Genomic DNA, 25,858 nt, shown 5'->3' with positions numbered 1-25,858 from the left:
ACAAGCAAGTGTCACCAACAAAACAGAAGGTTTGGGAGTCCTCAAAAACAGAAGGAGCCATGCAGGTAACCCCCGCTCACTTCTCCAGCGCTGCTCCTTTGCTTAAGGAGTATATAGCACAGGAGTGGCAAAAATCAAGACAGTGTCTCTGCCTGGTACATCCAAATAAATACAGTTTGAACCATATTCTGTAAGAGCTACCGATTCACTTGCAGCGGAACACAGATGCCCTCTAGTACTCGCTCAGGAGACAGTAACATGGAGAGGAGAAGGTTTCCCGTGCACCTTCCACCCTCAAGTTTGCAGGCTACCCGGCACCTTCATTTACCACCTACAGAACAACTTACAATGCGGGGTTTTTTCCTGTCAACTTAGATTTCTTATCTTAAAATTAAGAGTTTAGCAGTTAAGAACTTAAGCCAAAAAAAAAAAGTTGAAAAGTATTTTCTACGACTTTGTCACCAGCCGTGTCTAAGTAAAGGCTTAGCTTCACACTAATTTAACTAGAGCATAAGAAGGAGCCTGAGGGTGTTAAAAGGACCGAATCTCACTGAAATTCAATGGAAACAGGATATCCCTTTGAAGATTTCAGCTACAAAAAGCCTTACCTATAGCACTATCAGGTAAAAATTGCATTTATTCATATGCAAATATTTATCTTTCTCATGCTAGAGCACCTGAGCACTGAGTTTCTCCACAGCATAACACAAAACTACGGCTGCCACACCACGCCGGCAGCGCCGCATGATGAACGTGTCATCTTCCCAGTAAAAATATTCTCCAGAAATACCCAAAGCCCACTGAATGGTTTCACATTTGTCTTGGGTGGCCATGTCCCAGCATTGGCAGCGGGGGAGCGGCTGGGGTGGCCTCTGGGAGAAGTTGAGGATGCTTCGTGGTGGACCCAATTGGTTCTGGCTGGTTCCACAGCTGCCCCAGGGAGGCCACAGCAGAGCCAGCTAGCGGTGCTGGTGGCACCTCTGTGAAAGGGGAAGAAAGAAAAGAAAGAAGAAGAAACGGGAAAGCATGGCACGGCAGTGAGGAAGGTGCGAGAAACGGCCCTTGCAACAGCCAGGGAGAGGAGGAGGAGAAGCTCCGGGTGCCGCCCTGAGGAGACCAGGCGGCAGAAGAACTGGGAATGAAGGTGGGAAGTTGAGCGGGCAATGGGAAGAGAGCAGGGTGAGGTGTTTTCGCTTTTGTCTTTGCTTTCTTACCACCCAACTTTATTTTAATTGGCAAGAAATTATATTGGTTTTCCCCACATCAAGGTTGTTTTGCTCTTTGCAATAATTGGTGAGTCAGCTCCCTGTCTTGACCCACAAACTTCTTCATCTGCTTCTCTGCCCGCTCCTGCCCCGTTGAGGGGCAGAGTGAGAGCGTAGCTGGGTGGGCAGCCGCAGCCAGCCATGGTCAATCGACCACAAAGCGTTTTCCGTGGCAGCTTCCCGTAACAGGGTACATATCAGACCTTCCACCAGAAACACCCAGTCCAACGAACGGCTGGCTGCACACTGAAGAACATTATTGGTGTAAGCAAGTGGTTCAATAAAGGCAAGAGCACACAGTGAGGGGGAGGAAGGAGGACAAAGCGTGGGACCGGAAAGAGAAAAACCTCCTTGCTCTCCATTTTCCACAGCAGTTAGCTATACTATCCGTTCTCCCTTTTGCAGGTTGCACGGGGCAGCTTTGTGGTCCACACACACACGGGACAAGGCACAGCTTGCTCGCTGCAGTAACGGCCTCAAAGTAGAACTTTCATTCTTTTTTATGCTTGCATTTAAAACTAATATCATCACAGAAACCGCCTGTCAGTATTCTTGACATCTTACCTTTCCCTTTCAATAGCACATAGCTTCAAGTACATATTATGATTTTTTCTTTAAAGTCAGTACACTGTGTGCCTTCAGTATAAAAGATGGAAAGTGGGACTCGGGGTTACACAAATTAAACCACCCCAGCACAATTATTCAGGCATGAGAATGGAGCCTGCTGGGCAGCAGCAGGCACCAGTAATCTCTAATTCAATGCCACTGCACAGAGCCGAGCCCCCAGATCAGAACACAGAGACACAAGCTCTCTTCACAGGTGATACCTCAGTCATGATCACACATGAGAGAGGCTCTGACAGTTCAGGTCAGTTCTCACCTTTTCCACTTCTAGCAAGCCTAGGAGTGAAATCCCTTCCTTTCTCTTCCATTTTCAAAAGTTTGACCTAATTGGAAAAATTCTCATTTATCTCTTGTGAAGACAATTCTTTTATGCTGTTTTAGACACTCAACTCATTTTCAAACAGTTCAATCCAATATTTTTACAAGTCTCACTTAGCACCTAGCAAGAGAATTTAACAGTAACTGGACTGATCTTTTCTATATTTTTCAATTTATTTTTTAAATACCTAGTTCAGTGCTCTGCAATTCTTTCTTGCTTTAAAAAGGGGTAATAAACAATCACTCAAATCAGGGACTTTAACTTGATATTGAAGTACACAAAATACCCATGGATGACAAATACTGCATGGCTCTTCAATGTGAAAGGGCGGAAAAGGGATGGATGAGTTATCTGCCTCTTGTGCCTCAAGCTCCTAGTAAAGTCTATTACCACATGCTGCTTATCAGTTATACTGGTGCTGAAACTCCATCTCCTGTAGTTTTCTCTGTCCATATTCACTATATTTGACTGCCTAAGGGAAAAAAAAATATGAAATCTAACACGCATTTCTTTAGTTAAATGGCACTTTCTATCATTTTCATCTTGAATCCCTATTTACTTTCAAGAAAATTCCACAGGTTTTTTTGTTTCTTTTTTAAACTGCCTGATCTTTGGTCTCCAATCTTTGTACGAATCTTTGGAGAAGCAGCAAGAAGCAACATCATCAGCAACAGAAGTCACACGTTCAGGCTTTTCCACTTGAATTAAAAACTTCTTTACTTGGACTGTGGAATTCTTCGTTATTAGCACCCACTTAACTTTAATTGTTAAATTTTAACACACACTTCTCATAAAACTCATACATTCTTCTCCCACAGAAAAATAAGCCTGAACCCAGCCAACAGCACCAACTCCGGTGCTCTGCAAAGCCAAGCACATAAGAGACTTATTTGAGCAAACCCACAAAACACCATCTTTACATCCTATATTAAACATAAGGCCTATAGTAAAAGACCAAAATCCACAAACTATCAGGTGCCACCATGTGAGAGATGTCAATGCAACAAGAAGTGGCAGTGTACCTGCTCTCTAGCTGTGGGTAACTTCTGATGCTAGAGAGAAAACAAACTGAACATAAAATGTATAGAATTGGAGAGGCGTACAAAACCAGGTATCTTCCCCATCCTTCGGAATAGCTGGTCCGAATTCTAACACATTACATTTCTAACATACAGCTCACTTCTGTTTTGTCAAGTAATGCCTTCCATAACCTTGTACAGGTCCATCTCCAACCATTACATACTTTCCCACCTCTTGGAGTTTTAACTGGAGGCTCCTTCCACAACTTCGTCCCTCTGAGAGGAAAGTTTCTAGTTTCCCCTCCCAGTGTATTTACAACCAACTTCTAATTCTTTGATCTTGACCTTGTTTTGGTATTAATTATTTTGCACCTTTGATATTTATCCATTACTCCCTCCCTCTAAGGTATTCACATGAATAAAAATCACAGCTTCTTTCAACTTTTCTTCCGCTTAGTTAATGAAGCTACAATCTTTAGTTTCTTTTCCTTGTTCCCCCAACCACCCCGTCCAGACTCAGAATCACAGAATCATTTGGGCAGGAAGGGACCCAGTCGGAGCAGAGTCAGCCGCAAGGTCACAGCACGTTACTCAGCGATTTGTTCACTCGATCTTGAAAAACCCCATGGATGGAGACTGCACAACCTCTTGGGCAACCTGTTCTACCACCCAGCTATCTTTATGGTGAAGAACTTCCTCCTTAAATCCAGTCAGAATCTCCTTTGCTTCAACTGGTAACTAATACCTCTTACTCTCCCACCACACACCGCTGGCAGAATGACAGACAACACACTGAAGCGCCTACTGTAATTTACCATCACAAACATCCATGGAAATATGACAAAATTGCTTCCTTGTGTCTATTGAAAATATCTTCCCAAATGATTTAAGAATCACATTAGGTCTCTGCACACCGGCAGGTTACAGTCAATCCTATAAGCCACCAACTCGCCTTCTCTTCTCTCATAGAATCCCCAGTCCCTCTGTCCCAACCTCGTACCATCCCAAGAACAGTGCATGACTTTGCACGCTGTGCTAATGAGTTTCACCATTATTCAGCCCATAGCATCACTTCATTCTTCCTGCAAAACCATCGAGGCCACAGCAAGAGTCTCCCAGATTTGCCACACTTGCTAATTTTGTAGGTATATACTTTGTTCTTATAGCAAAATGACTGATGAAGACGTTAAACATGATCTTTCTAAAGTCTAGGCTCTGAGGCATCTTTCCATTCTGAAGATTTCCCTCTCAATATAACCCATTACATTTTCATAATTACCTCAGATTCTTATCAATCTCAATACTCTCATTTAAATTTCTATCATTTTGACCTTTAACAATTTCTAACGGGACAGTGTATCAAACGGCCGTGTTGCGGCATGCCCATCGTATTGTAGTGCTCCAAGACATCAATTGCTTCATCAAGGAGCTCAGACACAAACCACAGACAAGAGTCGTTACGGTTTAGCTTTCTTCCCACTTTCCTCTGTCTTAATTACCCTTCGCCTTCAAAATCCCTTTAAAAAGGGCAGAGTGTTGAGACCAGACTAATTGGTCTATGATCACCCCTTGCCTTCCTGGACACACACTCGACATCAGCTATTCTTCAGGAAGAACCTACTAGCCCCTGAATGCACAATTCGTTAGGAACCTTTATTAACAGACCTGCACCTCAAGGCAGTTCTCCGGCCAGCCTGGAAGGGAGTCCTGGACCTCCTCGCTGTGGCAGGAGCACGACGACTCCCGCCTTCACCTCAGCTGTGGCAACCTCTTTACCCTGGGCAGCTACCGCTTCTAAAATCATTCTGGCAGCCCCTTAAAGCATAAGTGAGAATGTTATCGGAGGACTAAAGCCCTGTGATTTCCAACATAAAGCTCAGCTGTGCTTTAATTGAAATCCCTCACTAGTACTATTCACTTTTTGGACAAGATAGGCATTGTATATTCTGTTGTGTGCAGGTGCTCCATTAAGGTTAAATAAGCTTTATTTAAGATGGTTTCATTACTCACCAGCAATGAAATTGCAGTTCATTTTCCAGGTCATCTTAAATGCCACTAAAACCTTTATTCGATCACAGTTCTGTGTGTTTTTAAAATATCTATTTTATCCTAGGCTATAATTTGGTCCTATAAAGTGATCTTCTCTTGTTCTACAATTATTTGCAATTTGCACTGCTTAAAAGCCTCCATTGAGGAGGAGGACCCTTTTGCTTTAGCCAACAGATAACCACAAAACAATAATGATGTATTACAAAAGACATTCTAAATATAAGCCTTAATTACTATCAATTCTGAGACCTGTTTATAAACACAGTAGCAGGTCCCAGAGCGCCGACACACCTCCTGCAGCAGCACGCTACTGGAAAACACCCCTTCCTCCACCAGTCCACAATCTTTCCATTACAGAGTTTCTCTTTCCCCCTTCAAATTGTCTGTTGACTTGTAAGCCTGCATTTCCTTAACTTTCTGTCATCCTTTGCAAATACGTTACTACGAAGCACATTCAGTCTCCCTGTTTAAACCACAAAACACATTTAAAACCACTTTTCAAGGTATTTTTTTTTTTTTAAATGTATCTCTGGTCTGTATTTCCCAGTCACTTCAATCACCAAGACTAAGCAAGAAGATCTCATGAATAATAGTTACATTTCTAATGAGCGAGCAGCACCCACTCTTCACCCACACGGTGCAAGGCATCAGGTGACGATGTTACCCCATCTTTTGCTAAATGGACATAATGAGAAATGATATTTTGAGGTTCTGATAATTTTTTCATGTTTGTACGCACATTAACCATTCTGTGGCAGCACAAATACGTTATGTATTGATTTTAGGACACTGAAAGAAAATACTACTGACCAAGCAGGAGTGCAGGTTAATAAAGTCAATTTAGGAAGGATGATGTTCCACTTGGAATATTCTCTAAACACCGGTTGGAGAACACATAAGCAACAGCATGATTCTCACACACATACAATAGGAACTAGATGCACCAAACACTTCAAATTTTCTGCTAGGACAATGCAAATGGGGGGGGACGGGGGAGCCAACTCTGTCCCTATATTCTCCTTCCCCTTTGTCTCTCCCCTCCCCTCGTCAAAAGACCAGAGCGATGGAAGGAATGCGAATGAACAACCTACTGGACGCCAGCGTGTTCCCTTCAGCCGGCATTCCCAGTCTAAGCGTTACTGAGATTTGTGGCCCATTGTCTCGATTTCTGAAAAAGCAAAGATGTGCCTAGAAGAGCAACAATTCCCATGCTCCTGGAAAACACAGATGGTGAATATTCTGGCTGTAGTCTGCTGCCTTCAACGGAGCCAGGATTTCATCTCCTGTCCTTCCCAGCAGAGGAGGAATTCACCGCACTGAGCCAGATGCTAATCTGCTTCAGCAGTCTCCCCGCAACCATGGCCAGTGCCAATCATTTGCAAGGAGGCTGAAAGAAAAAAAACAACTTCCATAATCAACAATTACAAAATAACTCGCTCATATGACTATGTTCTAACTAACTTCAGAGCAAATGCTTGTGTTCTGCTCTAAATACTCACTGTCAGCAGTCTCTCTAAACATTTCACTTTATTTAATGTGGATGCTATTACCATAGACACGTTTAATCCTCTTTAGAAGCCTACAAACCTTTTGGCATCGGTCTTGCCAAATCAAGACTGAAAAAGAAAAATAAGAAAAGAGAGCAACTTCCTTGTCTCACGGGCAACAGAAGGCTGCGCAGGAGTTCCCCTTTTCCCTGCCCGTGGCAGGGTTGTGCACCCTTACTCCATGGGCACAAGCTGCCAGATCAAGTCTCTGCCAGCGTTTTTGTCATGTGCCTCAATCTCCTCTATTGCTACCCCACAGACTGGAATTTAATGTCATGCTTTGTATAAGCATTAAACAGCTCTAAACACACACATATATTACATGTTTATGCAATTAACTGTTTCCTAAAGCTCATTTCAACCTTTTCTGTGACATCTCAATGTGCTCAGCAAACGTTTTCCCTTTTTTTCCCCAATTATTTCTATTGCCATACAGAAAAAGTAAAGCACAGGAGCAGCTGAGAGTTTTCTGCTGTTACCTCCTGTATACCAGCTACGAAAATCCTCTGTTGCCCAATGTTACTCTCACACAAGTTTCTCCTAACTCACCCAAGTCTAAAGGAACTTTAGGAGTATCATCTACAAACACTGCCACCCTACAGCTTTCACCTTACAATCCTTCTGCATTAAACTCTTCTGGGCTAACACAAAGAGACTGTGAACGATTACGCAAACTGCTCATAATTTTAAGACACTTTAATTTTTTCCCTACTCTTGTTTGCCTAATGGAATTTGAACTTCTGACAAATCCGTAAGTCTATCACTACTTTATTAAAATAGCCTCTTGGGAAGCGTGAAGATTTTAACAACGCACGGAAGGTAAAGGAGTATAGAAACATGATACCCTATTGTTAAAATAGCTACAACATCTGTTACCCTTCAGTGAAGCAGCGGATCTTAAAGATGCCGCATATTTTGTTAGCGCATCAGCTTCTCACCCGAACCCTGTTAAAAAATTAATAAGTCCAGCCATCTGTGGACACTTCATTAAATTATCACAGCTCCTTTTCTTCTCCTTTGCTTGAACATTATTCAGCATCATTTGTCTGAGTAGCAGAGGTGTGAAACGTGTTTTAAAATACAATTTTGTTAATAAGACATATTTCATGAATCTCACTAGTGAGTAGATTAGACTTCATAATTACAAAACATTCATGGAGAACAGAAGTCCAGGATTACCTGAATTAAGATAAGGCCAGATGCTTCTAGTTGTTTCTACAAATGAGAAACATGAACTATCACATAATTTTTTTTCCCCCTTGCTTAGACAAATTAGACAGGAGAGAATGCAACCTGACCTAAAATCTGGGCAGGAGACAGCTGGTCAGGGTGACAGAATATTCTTAGAAGGATTATACCATGAAGAGAGGAAAACCTACCGAACATCCTTGTTGTTGGCTAAACTGAAGCGAGAAGGTATGTGGAATACACAGCAGGTTTTTCAGGAATGAGAAATTCCAGTACATAATCAGAATCCTGACTTTGTTAAACACAGACCTGGCAGCATAATTAACATGGCATACACTGATTTAAAGAGCTATCCCTTGATCAGCATTAAGAAACAGAAGAAAAGGGAGAGGATGTCATTGTACATATCAATAACACACTGACATATCCACCTGTACACATATAATTAACAGAGTAACCTGGTATGACCTCAGAGCTGCTTTGAGCTGGCAACTGAACTCGAGATCTCCTGAGGTCCCTTCCAAGCTCAATTATCCGATGACACTATGACATGGGGAAGCTATACAGAAAACTATGGAGAGATACAGCAAAATATTGCACAAAATATTGTGCAAAGAGGAACAGAGTTACACCTGTCAAAACAAGGTTCTAGCAGGGAAAGTTAGAGCAAAATTGATCATGCCCTGGAGCTCAGGGCTAGACTGCACAGATATGAGGTTGCCATCATCCCCTCGCAGACTTGGATCTCAGCTTTGCCACGGAACCAAACTAAAAAGAGAACTAAGAAACCACACATGTAAAAATTTAAGACTATGTTTGGGCTAGTAAAACACATCAGAATATTCTAAAGGTTTACCTGGCTAAAATGTTTCTCTCAGAATTCATTTTAAACAAAAAGCGTACATAGAGTTGTCTACCATAAGTGGTAGACTTTGCAAAGCCTAATACCCTGGAAGCCCAAACTGAAATACAACAGCAGAAGAACACAGCTGTATAGAATCCAGGAAAAACCTCACACATTGATGTGATCAAATCTGAGAGAATATTACAGATCAATTCTGATTTCAAACCAGGACACAGAAAGCTCAGAGTACCTGTTGAACTCAGTCCCTCAACAGAAACAAATCTATAAAGAGATCCTGACTTCTTAAGAAGCTTTGCGTAGCCTGGAACAACTTTTTGCACCCAGACCAGGACACAACAATCCCACGTGAGCTTCTCTCGCAAAAGCTTGATGAAAAGAAGTGAGACACAAGTCAGTAAGATAATCCTGGTGAAACCACTAGACTTGTGACTGACAGCACAACACTGAGTAAGAGGCAAGTCAAACACCCAGAAATAACTTTATCATGCCACTCTGCCAAACTTTGACAGAAGTCCCAGGAATAAGGAAGCACTAGAATAGACTAAGAAATAAAGAGAAGACTTGATCTACATTCCTGATACTCTATCAATTGGGGTATGGGTTCCTAACAAAAAAAAAAAAAAAAAAAAAGAGCTGAGCATATGCTTGCTATGCTCTGCGACATCCCACGGCTGTAGTGAGGTCCAGGCTCAGAGCCTGACCAGCTGTGGCTCCAGGAGAAGCAGTAGAATTTCATGAAGGAATAAGGTTGGCTCCGAGAAGGGACGAATGTCTGGTCCCTGCTAACTTCAAAATGAAAGGTGGCTGCTCTGCAACTGCAGAACGTGCCCTGGCAGAATTTATAATGAAGACAACTGAATGTGTATAGCTGCTCAAGTTAGGAGTGAAGCAGTGATGGAAAACCCTAACATAATAAGGTTCAGGTATATTTTAAAAAAAAAAAAATAATAATGTAGAAGGAAGAAATGCTAAGCAAGAAGTTAATCCAGCCTTCCTTGATGGGAGTAGCTGAGAAACAAGACAAGAGGAAATGGCCTCAAGTTGCAGCAAGGGAAGTTTAGATTGGATATTAGGGAAAATTTCTTCACCGGAAGGGCTATCAACCACGGAAGAGTCTGCCGAGGGATGTGGTGGAATCGCCATCCCTGGAGGTATTTAACAGATGGGTAGATGTGGTGCCGAGGGACATGGTTTGGTGTAACTTGGCAGTGCTGGGTTAGCAGTTGGACTCTTATGATCTCAAGGTCTCTTCCAACTATAATAATTCTACGGTTCTGTGAAACGCTTTGGAGGAAACAAGAGATCAGAAACGAAGAACTGATCTTTGATAAGGTATTGAAAATGTTCAAAACCAACAAGACTAGAGAATAGACCAAGGCTAAACAAACAAATCCAAACTCTAGTCAGGTGGTATCAAGAAGAGATCAATAAATTACACCAGGAATGAAATGGGAACAAGAAAGGTGATTCAAGGAAGATCTTAAAATACAGAGGTCATCGATAACAACCATAAACATAATTGGAGGTGAGGTGGGAGGTTTCATCCGTGGCAGAGCAGAAGGTCAGGCTCAGAAAGCGCTGCAAGAAAGGGCACAGGAATACAGAAAATAATAATTCCGTTAATGGAGTAGGTGAAATAACAGCACCATTAAAATCAGAGACAGAGCTTGCAATTAAAGGGCCAAAGAACAGCAAAGCTCCAGCATCAATAGGAGCAGTTCGAGGCGGCAGCAAAAGCTGCAGTAGCCACAGTGAATTTGATCTATACAGACACCAAAAAACGCAGTAAGCAGACATTTCTAATAGCACACAAAAACGAACCGAGGGGGTGCAAACTATGGGATGACTTCAAGATCATTCTAATAGCGAGGACAATAAAGAAAGCACGGTTGGATTTTAAGACAAGACCTTAAAATAAGGTATGCAGATTGCTTCATCATTTAAGAAACCTCAGGTCTTGATCAATAGACTGCCTAAAAAGAAGAAAGTACAGACTCACAATTACTCTTTCTAAAACCAAATCAATAGCCATAACAAAAGAAGAACAAGACCCGAGTATTCTGGTGAAAGAAAAGAGCTTGACAGGTTAAATAATTTTAGATCCAGGCGAGGCTATTTCTCACAAAAGCTCATGTGAACAAGCTAATCAAAGAAGACTAATGCAGAGAGGACTGTCACGATACATTTGTCAAGAAACTGGAAGAAAGGACAGATCAGAAGAACTTTTGCAGGCAACTCTATAGACAGCAAGAAAGACAGCTGGTACCTGACAACAGATATTTAGAGACGGGGAATAACCTAAACAATTTCACAGAGAAATAATCAGAATCCACAAATAGCAAAGAGATCCCTCAAAAATAGAGTACTTGAAGACTGACATAACAGGAGACATAAACACAGCAGGAGAAAGAACTTCTGTAGATAGAAACACTTAGCTGAAAGAGATGATGTCTAGAGACAGCAAGTACACACAGCAGAAAGGAGGAGAAACACTAAAAGGAGTGTAACAAGCAAGTTATTTGGCAAAACTGCACATCACTCAAAGGAACCCGGAGAAAACCAGCCAAGGTGTGGATCGTCACACCACTGACCCTTGAATCACAGACAGCTGCTAGCAATTAAGCTATTGGAGATAGTTTCTTAAAGATCTCTCCATAATGAAGCCTTTCCTGCTTTTTTTTTTTTTTTTTAATGTATTCAATTTAAGAACAGTCACAAAAGAGCAGAGCGGCGCTGCATCTGATCCGGGAACGTGACTTCAGAAGCTATTAGAGAAGGAAGAGTAACACCTTTACAGAAACCTCTGAGTTATCTAAGAGAGACTTCCCCATGCTCCCCCCAAAACAAGGGTTTATTATGCAAATAAGTAGGAGTTACAGGGGGGGGTTAATAATTTTTAACATTTTTATTTCTAGTGTACTTAAGTGGATGATGAGACATGCGCTATGCTTTTTAAGGATGTTACCAAGAACTAACCTCACTGAAATCAACCATAGCAAGTTTCATAACTTCCTTTTTCCTTATTAAAAATAATTTTCCTCTATTTTGTTTCCTTTTCAGTGTAATTAAACTTTGTCTTGAATTTCTATTATGAAAAAATAAAGAATTTATCATACACGAACTTCTGTTATGATATTTCTTACCCTTACTGCTTTTGTGTCACCTTCCATTGGGATCGGTGTGACAGCAGAGGTTCCTTTCGTCTTCAACATGCCGTCTTCAATTGATGAAAACTCTGAACGCCACCAGCAGGGAGACCCTTCACTTTTACACCACCTCACTAAAGCTGAAGCATCTTGTTGAATCCCACGCTAGCAAATGCGGCGAGCTAAGACTACAGGCTGCATACGGAACTATCACTTGCCCGACAGTTTGGGATTTAGAGAGCAATCTATGCCAAAACTTGTCAAACAAAATCACAAAAGGGATTGGTGGTGCTGACACGCAGAACATAAAGAAAGAAAAATACATATTTGAGTGAAACTATTAACAAATGAGAAAGCTAATCTAAACAAAGTTCATCCAACTCGCTTGTGCTGATGCACCATCAATATGCTCTCACTTTCTCCTCTTGTCTCACCACCTAGACTCGCCCATCAACAGATCCTCTGCTATAAACCCAAGTGATTTTAGGAATCTGGCACTGAAGCTCCCTTTCACAGAATTCATGCTTCTCTAGAGAGAAACTATATTGCCTGCCATATTTTCAAAACCAAAGGTGAAGATCTGAATGTATACTGCAAAAAGCCTTAACTTTTTTTTGTGGTTTACAGTAAGATTTTATGCTAATGTACTTCAAAAAAAATAATATAGACAACTTTGTCCATTAATCAAATGGACAAAGGATACTTTCTTTGCTAATTACAAGACTTAATTTAAATTGGAAACTGGTAAACTGATAAAACCTAATCTTTTAGGTTTATAATGACATGGAATGTTACACCTAAGATAACGCCCAATTCAAGTCTTAATGAATGAGCACAAGATTTAAACACTTGTATGCTGTGTGTTTAAGAATCAAGAAGATTAGCTACCACAGCCATCTTAGACCAGACATCGCAGCAAGAAGGAAGATTTCCACCAATGTAAATGGGACAGTGGGTAATGGACATCCCAGGCTGTTCACCAATTTGGATTTTTCCCCTCCATCTACCCGCCTGAGAAAAGGATCCAAAATCATCCCCCTGCCCCCCTTTTCTGACTGGGCTCAGTACGGGATCTCTCACTGCATTGAACATTAATTCCATTCTAGAAAAAACATACTAGTTAGGTCTTCTTCCACACAGTAATATTGAATTGTTACTAAAGCAGAAAGTTCAGGCACGAGTGTTACAGATCTACTTGTCCTGCCTCTCCTGGAGCCACAGGAGAGGATTCGTTACCCTCCAACGAGCACAAATAAGCTTTAACCAGCTCACTGACCCACGCAATTAGGGACAGGGATCGTGTTAGTCAAAATAGGCTGTCTGACTTTATTCCATACTAGGTGTAATAAACTTTAAACACAAAAGCTTAAGAAAACCTGCAGTTTTAAATAGAAACAGTGGTTTTAATATCATTCAACTAGCAAATCAGAATCTCTTCACCTGGGCTATAACTTGATCGTTAGATGTCAATGAAGAGTTTAAAAACACGCAGGTCTAAAATTCTCCTGCTGTGGGCTTTCACCCAGGATTAGAATTACCAATTAGCCGCAGACCAACTGTACAGTTACCTGCTCTGGACATGGCAAGGAGCTGATACTAAATCATAGCTCGGTATACACTTTCATACGAGTTGCTGGAGAGAACACAGCACCCTCAAAAGCAGGAGAAATGAACCGCATAGACAAGGACTTGAAATGGGTCTCTAGGAATTCCAGGCAGCGATCCCTGGCATGCGCGCCACTCAAATAAGGGGGACAGACCAACTGCTGCCCGAGAGGGAACAGATCCTGGGTCAGAAGCAACACTTCTTCCCCGCCAACCTCTAGAGAAGTTACTATGTTGATACCCTGCTGCTTTCTCCAACACTTTCAGTTCACATACGAAACAACGCACTTTTAGCTTGATTAGACTTCTACCAATTCCTTTTAAAAGAATTCTTTCAGCCGTGAACAATTCCAAGTCCTCTCCTGCCATACCTCCTAAAAAGAATTAAATTCAGCCAAATTCTGGAAGAAAAATTGTACCCTAACTCTCTAATACCAGGCCACGAGTATACAAGTCATTCGAGAGCAGAGTAAAACATCAACATCATTTTGTTTCGGCATTTCTTTGGGTTTTGTTGGCAAGAAAGAAGGAAAGCAGATAGATGGTACACCAGCAGTCTCACAAGGACAAGCCTTTGCAGGTTGCGTACCCAAGAAATGAAGTGCTCAGCATCACAAATTACTTCAATCACTTTGATTCCCATCTCCCAAATTCATGCAGTTACTGTTCAAAGAAATGAAAAAGTAAACGACGACAAAATCTAAAAATACATTTTTCCTAAACTTACACTGAAAATATTGATAATAGTTCCAAATCTAGACCTTTGCTTTCAGTCCAAGGACTAATATAGATCAATCCAAAGGCTCACATTGATATTTTTTTTCTTACTTTAACTGGACAAATATCGATTTTAAGACTTTACAATGAGATGTAAGGTAGAATATTTGTCATCTTAAATGTCTAAACTCTCACGTTTTTAACAGCATCTGACAGAAACTGTACAAACTGCAGTTGTGTTTAAACTGCCTTTCCCATTTACCTGTCATTGACAAGAAATGCATTTTGATCTAAGCCGATTTATGAAAAATGCAGATGCTTTTTTCATAGCAAATGTATTTTGCAAGGAAAATTTATCACCCATGTCACTTACTTTTACTGGCTAAGTGCTCTTAAGTACCCTCCACTGAAGTGTCTATGCTCTTAGGTTTTCTCCAATTCTAAGGCACAGAAAGTTCTTTATTTATGAAGATCAGATGAAGATTTTTTTCTCCCTCACTTTTAAAAGAAATATGCAATAATGAGTAAAAAAAAAAAAGTGTTATTTCTAACCTAATGGCACCTCCGAGGAGCTGGCAAACGCACATAGTTTGTTCTGCTCAGCCACCGAACCAAGTTTCTCCCTTATCCTTCAGGGATGGCACAGACACCCACCCACAGCCCAGTAAGAAATACAATGCTGTTCAGTTGTAATCTTCAGAGGTAGGCACGCTTTGCAAAAGACTTGTGATTCTAGGACCATACAATCGGGCTATTTTTATGCAGCTCTTACTCATTAAGGCAAAAAACAAACATAAAATTTCAACCCAAATTAACATTTGAGCATAATTCTTAACTACTCCCCACTGTTTATACAGAAATAAGTGATTTTGATATTAAATAGCTAAATACTGTAACATAGCAGAAATTAAGTTCTCACACCCGCAGCATACCTCCTTGATGATGTGCCTTGCAGAGATCTAGCTTTAATTGCAAGACCACATCCATCCAGGTTTTCCTCCCTCCCACAAGCTGTGCTCAGGGAATAATCCTGTCCTGGATAATCATTTCTTGGCCACAACTTTGCCTACTGCATATCATCCAAACATTGTAATGGCTACAAAATGACTTACTTCTACATGGTCTTTTCTCAGCATACTCATTTACAGCATCTTGGTACATTGTAAAAAGTCATACTCTAAAATTTATTGAAGAGAAATCCTTTATTAGCCCACTGAGAAGAAGGCAGAGCGCGGGGATCTTCTTGAGACCATATAACGAGCCTGCAACAGAAGCAGGATTAGACATCAGCACCTCCTGGCTCGTAACTCAACTCATGCCTCCAAGCCACATTACATTACATACCATAGTTGTTGCTCATCCAGGCCTCCTCTAACTCCAGTGGCAGTTATATGACAGCTCTTCTATTCTAGATAAATTCAAAATGCAAATAAACCTTAAAAAGGCAATCTAGTCAGCTAAAATTGGGCTAATTTCTCAAGTGAAGACCATTCTCTACATCTGATGTATTGACATTAAGTAAATGGCATTGGTCAAACAGCCCGAGAGCTGGAAATCCTCCTTATTGAGAGGTTCTGTGCAATGTTACGCAGCAGGTTAGGGAATACAGTTGACAGCCTTCCTCCTCTGGTCCGAAGTCCTCACTCAGGAATCGTCTTCACTTTTCGCATCCCCAGACAAAGAGGTTACATATCTCCCAAGTTGTACAAGACCCGAAGGAGCAATATCATGGAGCATTTCTTTCACCACACGACTCCATCCCGTTCCCTGGCCCCCGAGTTTGATTCTGTCCGTGGATGGGGATAGGTCAGAAGGAACGAAGGTGATCGTGTACTGCATATCACGTGGATATGACCACACCATGTACTAAGGGACAGACAGTTGCAGCATCAACACATTCTGACATTTAGCCTTCATTTCAGACCAAAGAAAAATTACTGCAAAGGTTTGAAAAGAAGTTTCATTTCAAAAGAAAAACAGGGAAGATGTGAAACAGTGCGTTTTATTAACTGTAACAATCCTTCCCCTGTACGACAGCAGTACGACCCGAAGGCGCCCGAGCTATGTGATGAGCTGCACGAGCCAGCAGGTGGAGGAGGATTTACTCTGGGCGGAAAAACAGAGAAGTACAGAGAACACCCTGCCACGGAGCACAGGGTGCTGGAGCGCGCCTGGAGTTGAACTCCAAGTCTTTGTTCCAAGTATGTACCTGACACATCTGAAGCCACTCAAGTATTACTGGCTGTAAATAGAAAAATGGGAAGTATATCAAGGTTTCAGTGTCGGTGTTTTCAACACAACAGTTCTCAAAATTACCTTTCATTAAGAAACCATGCTCATTCTGGAGGGTGCTGCACCTGTAATGTCTTCAGATGGTTCCGAAAGAAATACTACATTTTTACTGCCTTTTCTGATTATTGAACTCTTTTACATTTTGCTACTACATGGCAGGAATATTTCTTAACAGAAGAGATTTGCCTGTACTTTTTCTAAAAGTAATTACAAAATGAAGGCCTGAAAATAAAAATTTCTACTAATATATAAATGAGATGATATAAGGAGATTATTTAATCGAGGTGGGAGGAAAAAAAAAGGTAGTAAAGTTATCACCAAGTGCTTTTTGAATTAATGAAACTCAGACATACCTAAAGTTAGTACCAAGGCAGTGATAGAGCCACCGCATCACAACCAAGAAAATCACACACAAAGCTCAAAGCCAAGTATTACCAAATGCAAAGATAAGTGGAAGAAGAGGAAGAAAAACAGATGGATTCACTTGGGAAAAAAAGACGACAAGAGGTGAAATAAATAATTTGGTGAACAGCCTGAAAATGGATGTATAGAACTGATAAATCCTTGTGATGAAACTCAGTGGCGCTGTCACGCTTCAGACCTTGTACATCTTTGCATATCTGTTCTCTCACTAACAGCTTCAGGAAAGCTTTAACTAAGTAGTTGAAAATAGTGATTGGAATAAAGATCATCTCAGTAAAAAGTATAATGATACCAGCTTTAAAATATTCCTAAAATACATACAAATTTACTTACAAAGATGAATTACAGACAGTTCCCCAAAATTTTGTAATTTTTTTTTTTTTTTTTCAATCTGTGCTTTGTAAGAGCTATTCCAGCCCTTAGCCCTGCTTAAGATCTAACTGGCACTTAAGTATCAAAGGCAGATTTGCATTTCAAAAGCCAATTAAAAAAACACACTGTAGTAAGGCACAGATTAAAAAGTGTTGTGGCTTTACATAAATTAGGCAGTTCCTTTGACTTTCCGTAGTTCAAATCCATCATAATAATGGCAAAACCTATAAATTATACGGACAATACGAGCGTCACACCATCTCCCTCCACTACCCTCCTGTTTGCGCAGTCAGATCCCGGTTTCAAAGAATGCGAGCAAAACCACTTTTAAAAATACATGAATCATTTGACAAACGCAGTTTAGAGCGTGCTAACGTGGTTATGTTTGCACAGCGAGAGGAAGCAAAGTTGGAAAGAAACACTAGAAACTACAATCTCAACCTTCATTTGCTAGAAGGAAACAAAATGTGGAAGCACAAGCGTTTAACGGGAAAGAGATACGCATATCCTGAAACTACTGATCATTAAAGAAAACTAACAAATCTCGATGTTTGCAACTTCTGCAAATCAAAGATTTACTACTAGAAGTCTGGTAGAACAGTAAACGGCTTACTATCAAAGTGCAGTAGTGTACAATTTCAAGCGCCAGACTAATCGTGCTGATTTCAAGTATTCTTCATAATATAACACTTTATCATAACTTCTGACTTGTTTTCTAAATCACATGAGAAACTAGATTAAAGAAGGACAATATCAATTTCTACAGGAGTCTCAGTTGCCACAGAAACTTTGATTCTCACATCTCCAAAAACCTGTAAAGGCTTCTCATCTATTATCACCTATGGAAAAGGTTCTTTAAAAGCACATTGACACACGCATTACAAACTTGCCAATCCACGCCATCATCCATTTTCCCTGCTGTGACACGTTTATAGCACTGTGTCAAAAACACAAATTGAGGCAAGAAACCAGGAAAGTAGGTCTCGAAGGTAAAGCATTCCGTCACTGTCTGAAGAGTCTGGTCTCAGGCAGTGAGTGTGTGTGTTTTGCTTTGATTTTTTCATACAACGGCTGACTAAGCCCCTCTGTCACCTTGCAGCATCTTGCGTTATCAATACCCGTCATCCTACGGCAATAAAAGAGCTTCAGTTCCTCATGTTCAAAAATTTTAGATCCGTCAAACTGTAATATAGAAAAAGTCTTTTAAATAATTTGAGAAATTTATCAAAATTTATCAGCCCGTTAGAGTTTAATGGAAGACTCACTACAGGTCGATTGCTCAGCATTATCTACCAGCTGTTAGGGAAAGCTGCAGGTGTAAGACTAGAAACTCAAAACCTGTATTCATTCATATATATGATGCAACACGGCATGTTTTTACTGGATTTTCTTTACCTTGACCTACATTACTCACCAAAATTTGTCTTTTTCAGGTAATGAAGTTATTTAATGAGTAAGTAGCAGTTAAAACATGCAAGTTAGGCTCCATAACACTCTCTTCTAAAGAAAGCAGGTGCATCGCAGTACAACATTCACACCCACCATATGAATTCAACATACCACTGCTCAATTAAGATGGGAATTAGCTGCCTCCCACTGTTATCTTGAAGCCAAGGAGAGACCTTACTATGCTAACCATCCCCACGCTTACCGCAGCCTGAAAGCTTCCAATTAAGAGGAGGGGGGAATACTAAAAAGCACTGATGAAACTGAGGGATTCAAATGAGGTCAAGAAAAGCAATATAGTTAAACCCAAATTTAAATATTCCATCTCTATTCCTAAGGCTTCATCAGCCAAGGCTACCCATCCTCCCAACTAAAGGATTAAACTCCGTGCAGTCTCGCACAGCTCTTGGCGCTTAACTAAGTAGGTCTCCGCACACCTATATTTGACAAATCTTTTGGAGCAGCAGAACAAGTTATGCCCGCTGCAGCCAGAGGATGCTCTTGTGCCCATTTCTAACTTAACGGCAGGGCACAAGGCAAGGCAGAACACGCGCCACGAGCATTTCCTCTAGTTCTGAACAAAAAACCTACAATTTTTATTGCATGGAATTGATCAATAATCTTTTAACACAGCTGCTAGACCAACACAGGACAAAGCGCAAGGAGTTGTGTTGCAAACATTTATATTAGCTTGGGTTAAACTACATGTGTTCCATTTTCTAGCACAGATTATTTTGAAAACAAAACTCACCAGAACCCTGTTGGGGGTTGTTTTTTGTTTTGTTTGGCTTTTGTTTTGTGGTTGTTGTTGTTGTTGGTTTTTTTTAATACTAAAAGGCTTTTCAGGATTCCATTGTTTTAAAAACTATCCATTTTAGCATCTTCTACACTGATACAGGAAAAATGAACTGGAAATTTTGAAGACATTTTGGATTACCTTCATTTTTAACCCCATTAACCTTACTTAATGATCATATAGACCAGAACGATAACAGAAGCAAAACGCTGAATGATTTCATGTGGAAAGCAGCAGGATTAATCACAACAGCAGCAGTGTACGAAGGTGGTAATTGCCTGACATAAGTGTGCAAGAACTGCTTTTATTGTCCTCATTGCCAAGAAACTTAGAAATGTATTTCTCATTCAGAGGCTCTGAAAGTCACTCCTTTAAGGTATAAAACCCCATTTATTTTTTTATTTCTGACGTTTGATGTTTCGCAACAATGCTACAAGCTAACTTAATCGAAACAACATCGGAATATAAATGACAGTAAGCAGCAGCTCTGGGAGATGCTGTAGCGCTAGTGAGGAAGAATTCATTACCTCGAGACATTTATTAAGCAAAGAAAAAAAAACTGTTTGAAAAACGCTAGCAAACATCATTAGAGAAACAAAAGAAAATTGCTTCATAGGCTTCTTTCCTAGTTACATCGCCTTAGTTCACCTTTTCTTTTTGTTGGCTTTTGAAGTCTCACTCTTACAAAGCAGTAAGTCTCTTCCAGCTATACAGTTTACAAAACACACAGTCTGACACTCCTGATCCCTGAGATAGAAGCCAATGACATTCTGAAAACAGATAGTTTTCCCCAGTCATATCCTTTATTTTTACCTGCAAACTTCACCTACTGACCACTTTCTACCCCCTAAACGAAAGCTATTACCAAGTCAAGGCTAAAGGTTATTCAAAACACCAAGTGAGGTTGTGACTTGGGCTTCTTAATGTCTGTCAAGAAGGTTTTAAGCCTTTCATTGTTTGTTACTTTTCAAACTCACTTGTTCACACCTGATACTCAACAGAAACACAAAACCCCAGCACTCCTGCTTTCTCCACCACTCTTCCAGTTCTTTAGGGACTGTACACATTGCTAGCTTTTAGGAGCTTCCCAAAAGTTTCATGACAGACAGTAGATAAATCTCAACATATCAGCAGGCAGAGAAGGTTATTTTTAAGGGTATTTATACATAAAGAAAGTAGAACCCTGCTCTTCCCCCCCGCCCCCTCTAAGCTGTGGGAAATCTTCATTGTGATTACATGCACCTGACAATTATGTTTTTAATCCATTCATTCCAGTTTTCATGATCTTCAGAATTTCCTGAGAAATACCCACACATTAAGCCACTTACATGAATAGACTATACGACACCTTTCAGCTAGCAAAGTAAAAGATACAGTCCCGTTTTCACTGATAACTGATGAAATGATCTTTTCCTTTCTTGGAAAGCGCCTTCCTCTTCTACAAGGGCAGAGCACACACCTACATTATCACGCTGTTAGTTACACTTAACAACAACAGAAGAGACTTACCTGCTACCGTGAGCTTTGCTGTTCTGCTGACAATGGTCCCCAGGCTTTCCACAGTTGCCACACACTGATAATATCCTTCATCAGGTTTATTATGCTTGGAATGCACCACACTGTTTATTAATAAAGATCCATCTGGTAGCAATTGGCGACGGTCGTCTGACACCAAGTTTAGAAAAGTCCCATCTTTTTTCCATTCAATTTTTGGAGAAGTTTCACAATAAGCTGAACAGTTCATGATCACAGAAGCTCCGCGAACTGACAGAACATCCATTGGCTCCACCAGAAAGTAAAAAGGAGTGAAGGTTCTCACAAGGGATCCTGTACAACACAATCACATCACACAATTTTTGGGTTAGCCTTCTACATTTTTTTAAAAACATTAAACACATCCTCATTTCAAAATACTATAATGTGCACAAGAGCTACTGCTACTCGCAATATCGTCTCCCTGAACATATTAGAAATAGCTCGGTCTATATGACAGTATTTTCTGCTTTGACTATTTACATCAATGGACTCAAACTCAAAGAAGTTTTCACCCCTGTAACATATCCATCTGCTCATATGGGAATCAATATGGGTAACAGTCCTGAGCAATCCATTGCGGGACGAAGTCTGCCTCATCACAACTTGTGCAAATTAATAGATATGCTCGAGTACCACATTTATACCAAATGATACATACCCTTAGGACTCTTTTCTTGGCCTTCTGTGGTATGGCTGCCATACCACAGCAGTGTGGTAATTTGTTTTGTATAACAAATATTAAGAAACATTAAAAATAATGCAGCCCTAAAGAGAAAAAGAGTCTCCAATTCTGAGGTTTACATATCACGCAAGTGCCATAACACTTTTTTTTACTTCCATTCTAATGCAGGATAAACATGATTACTTTTCCATTTTAAGTATTCCCAAAAGACTTCTATAATTAACCTCTACTTTCCATTAAGAAGAGAATTTTAATTACTGTATTTCTGGTGTATTTGGTCAAGCAGAAAGATTGTGTGTTGATATCGCTTTGACTTGTCTTAACTTAATCATCCATAGAAAACAGAAGGAAGAAAAAGTCTTTCAGGGAAGAACAGTTTTCCAAATCAGCATAACGTTGGGTTGAGGAAAAAAGTGTGTGTGTGGGGGGGGGTGTCTTTGTTTTTAAAGCCAACATCAAGGCCCCCCACCTATAGCCTGAAAAACTCCACCTTTCCTCCACTGGGGACTTAGGGGTGGGATACGTGTACAAAACACCACGGCAATATAAACTGAAATACTGCTAGCTGCCTACCAGCAAACCAAACCCAGAAGTGCCCAGACTAACAGGTTACTGGGGCTTTGGAAGTGAGTCACACCAACCCAGAGCTGCAACCGTTCCTCCTATCTTCATATAACGCAAGCAAGCTGTAAGAGGAAACATTTAAAAATGCCAGCTGAAAACACACAGCCAAACTTACACGGTCTTTTTGCAAGGCCTAGAAAGTAACTATTTTTCCACAGACGTAATAGCTCTATGCCAATCCTGATGTATAAAGCGTCTTTTCACAAGCACTGTCTCTCCTAATGCACTCTCGGCACGGAGTGGCAGACACAGACTACCCTTGTCTGAAAATTTTAACAATCACTTTTTGAAATCACAGGCTGTTTAGAGACCCAAAAGCAGATTCTACCAGTAACACTTTTTTTTAATATATATTTAAAAAGCAGTTCAAGTGGTTTCTGTCATCAATCTATCTGTTAGCACGTGCTCCAGAGCAAACATGGGAAAAAACCGTTGGTCTTTAAATTCTGTATATAGTCCTTAATAGGATGGGGAAGTCTCGAACTTGGGAAGAGCCGTCTCCCAGTGACACACAGTCTTAAGAGGAGTGTTCAGACAGCACACCCGAGCAGCGCCGCCAGCCCCGCTCCCCGCTGTGCCGCACAGGCAGATACTGCAGTATTTCTATCGGACATCGGTGCAGCAAAGCCACCCATGAACCAGTTTACTCGATCCGGCAGCAAAGCACCACACGATACAGCAAGCACGGGTTTTTCCTTCTAGGCACTTCTAAGAACGTGAAGGCAATCAGTACCGCTCGCGAAAGGCGTTGTATGAAAAGGGTTAAAACGCATTCACAAACACAAAATGAAGCTTCTACCGCACACACTAAACCCTTCAGAAAGGGTCATAAAAGCACTCATCTCAGAACTATTTAATCTTTTACAGCAAGGTCGATAATGAAATGCTGCAGGATGTTAAGGCCACCTTGAAGAGGAATTTGCATTTAATAACCAGATTTGTTTCATTAAGTTACAGAATAAGCTACAAAACCTGTGTTTTCAGAAAAAGTACAAATATGAAGGAGATCTTTCCTTGTAAAGTCTGTCCTATAAGCATTGTAGCTTCTTCAATCGCTTGATGGTTTTGTTGTGGTTTTGGTTTGGTTTTGTTGTTTTTTTTTTTAAATTGGATTTACCTTCGAAAATAGCCTTAATTAACAAATTGATATGATTCCCTCTATCACTGAATTGCACAGAAAGTCTCCCGTCTCCGAAGAGGCAGTTCAGCTTCCCCCGGAGAGGGACCGCAGCCTGCCTGCACAAAGCCCATTGTCTGCGCTACGCAGAATTCACAGAAACGAGAAGATAACGCAGGAGTGGTGTGAAAGAAACAACGGATAAATTACACTTTTGTAGGTTATATCAAATATTCTTCTACCTTCAAGAATTCAAGGATGAAATAAGAAAAAAAAAAGTGTAGAAAACTGAAGTTTCCCTAGTGACAGTAACAGCCTCAGACAAGACTGGAGACCTGTTATGTTGGTATCCAAATCCTTGAGATTATGTCTTTCCTGAGGATAAAAAAAAAATAGACAAAAACACCAAATGAAAAAAAAAAAAACAGAACATACTACAAAATTTCTAGGTGCTGCTTATGTTACCTCAGTTTGTATAATCACACCTATGTGGGGATGTACTTGATTGTCTGCATGCAGAGTACCAAGTTTCAGCTTTAATACACCAGAAAACAAACAAGAGTCATGAGCAGCATGAAAATATTTTAACCTGTTCATCAGCTCTTCCATCACTCCAGAAAGCTAAAGGTTCGGGGTTTTTTTTTTTTTTTTAATGGTTCAGCTCCGTTGTCCCTGGGTTTTCCAAGAGAAAGCATTCTACTCAAGCTATCAACTTTTTCCCCCCAATTTACAAGTTTCTACAAGTTTTTTCCAATATAAACCCAGAGCACTACCAGAACAAATAGAAAAACTCTCGAGTTTTATTTTTCTCTGCCCTTCTTCTGCTTTTCAAATAAAAGCTAGGAAACCCTTGAAAAGGGGAGGTCGGCTTCTTGTTTGCCGTGTCTGCCTTTGGTGTAGATTGGAGCAGACCAAATCCATTGACAGGATAAAAACGAAACAAGTTGCCCAACGAAATAACATCGCAGAGTATAGAGCAGAGGATGTCAAGAGAGCATGCCAAGAAGAAACAGCAGCACAGACGGGATTAGAGACTTTCAGAAGGAAGCGGAAGCAGATTCTCAGCCAGGCTTCAGAGGTAACGTAAAAAGAGCTCTTGCCAAGAGCCCTGTGAAGACACTACACAGCCGGCTTCAACTCAGGATACCACCACGCTCCTGCACAGAAAGCAGGGGATAAAAAACCAAAAGGGTTGGTATGTGTCCCACCTTGAAGGAAGTTAAATTAGAATTGAGACCTTTCTAGCCTGCAGTCTCAGAAAGCTTTCGCAATTTAAAGTTCGGGGCACTCTGGAGAAGTGCTGGTGGGCTGCACCCACGCTCCAGCCAACTGACCGCATACCTCACTCAAACCTCAATTCAGTATGAAAAAGCTTTCTACGTACATACAAGACCTTAATAAATTTCTGTTTCTGTCAACAAGCCATTTCTCCATCAACCTATTGATTGTTCAAGTTCAATGACACCACGTTAATAAAGACTGAATTGGTGGAGAGAGTCCTCCCTCTTTCCACGTACCTGTCTCTGGGGGTGGTGTACATACATCACTGGCTTCATTGGTGTTAATATGGGCCCAAGAAACTTAAATAAAAGCAAGACAAGTCTATCTTCCTGTTCAGAAATGGGAATGGTTAAATCTTGCTCATTCCCAACAGATTATTGTTATTATTTTCCCAGATGTGCTCTTTAGACCAGTGGCAGGGGCCCAGCAGTTCCTACAGGCGTTCAGCTCCACCACTTCACACTCTCTATTATTAGGACCATCCAGCAGCAGTGCTACAGTTTAAGCACATTTTTTTTTTGCCGCTGTAGGCACGGAGAAGAGGCTATTCATCTTGCCCAAAAGTCTTCTACAGATTTGAGGACTTAAATCGTTCTCTAGCCTTTTCTTTAGGCTTAGCATTTCTAGTTTAGCACTAGGTAGATAGTGAGGCTCTGATAATTAACTCTGAATCTTCTTCAAGCAGCCTGTGATCTTCCTGAAGTGCTGTGCCCAAAGCATGATGGAGATCCCCAGCAGATCCGACATCAGTGTTAGGTGCAGGTACGGTGTCATTTCACATGTTTTGGAGGCTCTACAACTCCCTTCATCCCTCCCGACACAGAGGCATTAGGTTTTAGCGCAGAAGCATAACACTACTGACTACATCGATCTGTAATCCCTTCACTACCATAATCCCTAGATCCTTTTCTCGGAAACTGCCACGAGGCTGGTCCTTTTCCATTT

General features: G+C 40.8%; 1 protein-coding gene across 2 annotated transcripts in view; it reads right to left on the bottom strand.

Moving 5' to 3' along the window:
- NEO1 (neogenin 1) overlaps window positions 1-21,498 on the bottom strand; it is a 144,099-nt gene extending 122,601 nt beyond the window's left edge. For both annotated transcript variants that reach the window (XM_009895556.1, XM_009895557.1), the window contains exon 1: window positions 21,183-21,498. In XM_009895556.1, the coding sequence (XP_009893858.1) occupies window positions 21,183-21,453 (271 nt within the window). In that variant the 5' untranslated portion in view covers window positions 21,454-21,498. The remainder of the gene's footprint in view (window positions 1-21,182) is intronic.
- Between the last annotated feature and the right edge of the window lie 4,360 nt (window positions 21,499-25,858).

The sequence above is a fragment of the Charadrius vociferus genome, unplaced genomic scaffold (genome assembly GCF_000708025.1).
Source record: "Charadrius vociferus isolate BGI_N301 unplaced genomic scaffold, ASM70802v2 scaffold132, whole genome shotgun sequence".
NCBI classification, from domain to species: domain Eukaryota; kingdom Metazoa; phylum Chordata; class Aves; order Charadriiformes; family Charadriidae; genus Charadrius; species Charadrius vociferus.
Note: the sequence above shows the minus strand (reverse complement) of the source record. Positions and strands in the feature narration are given on the sequence as shown.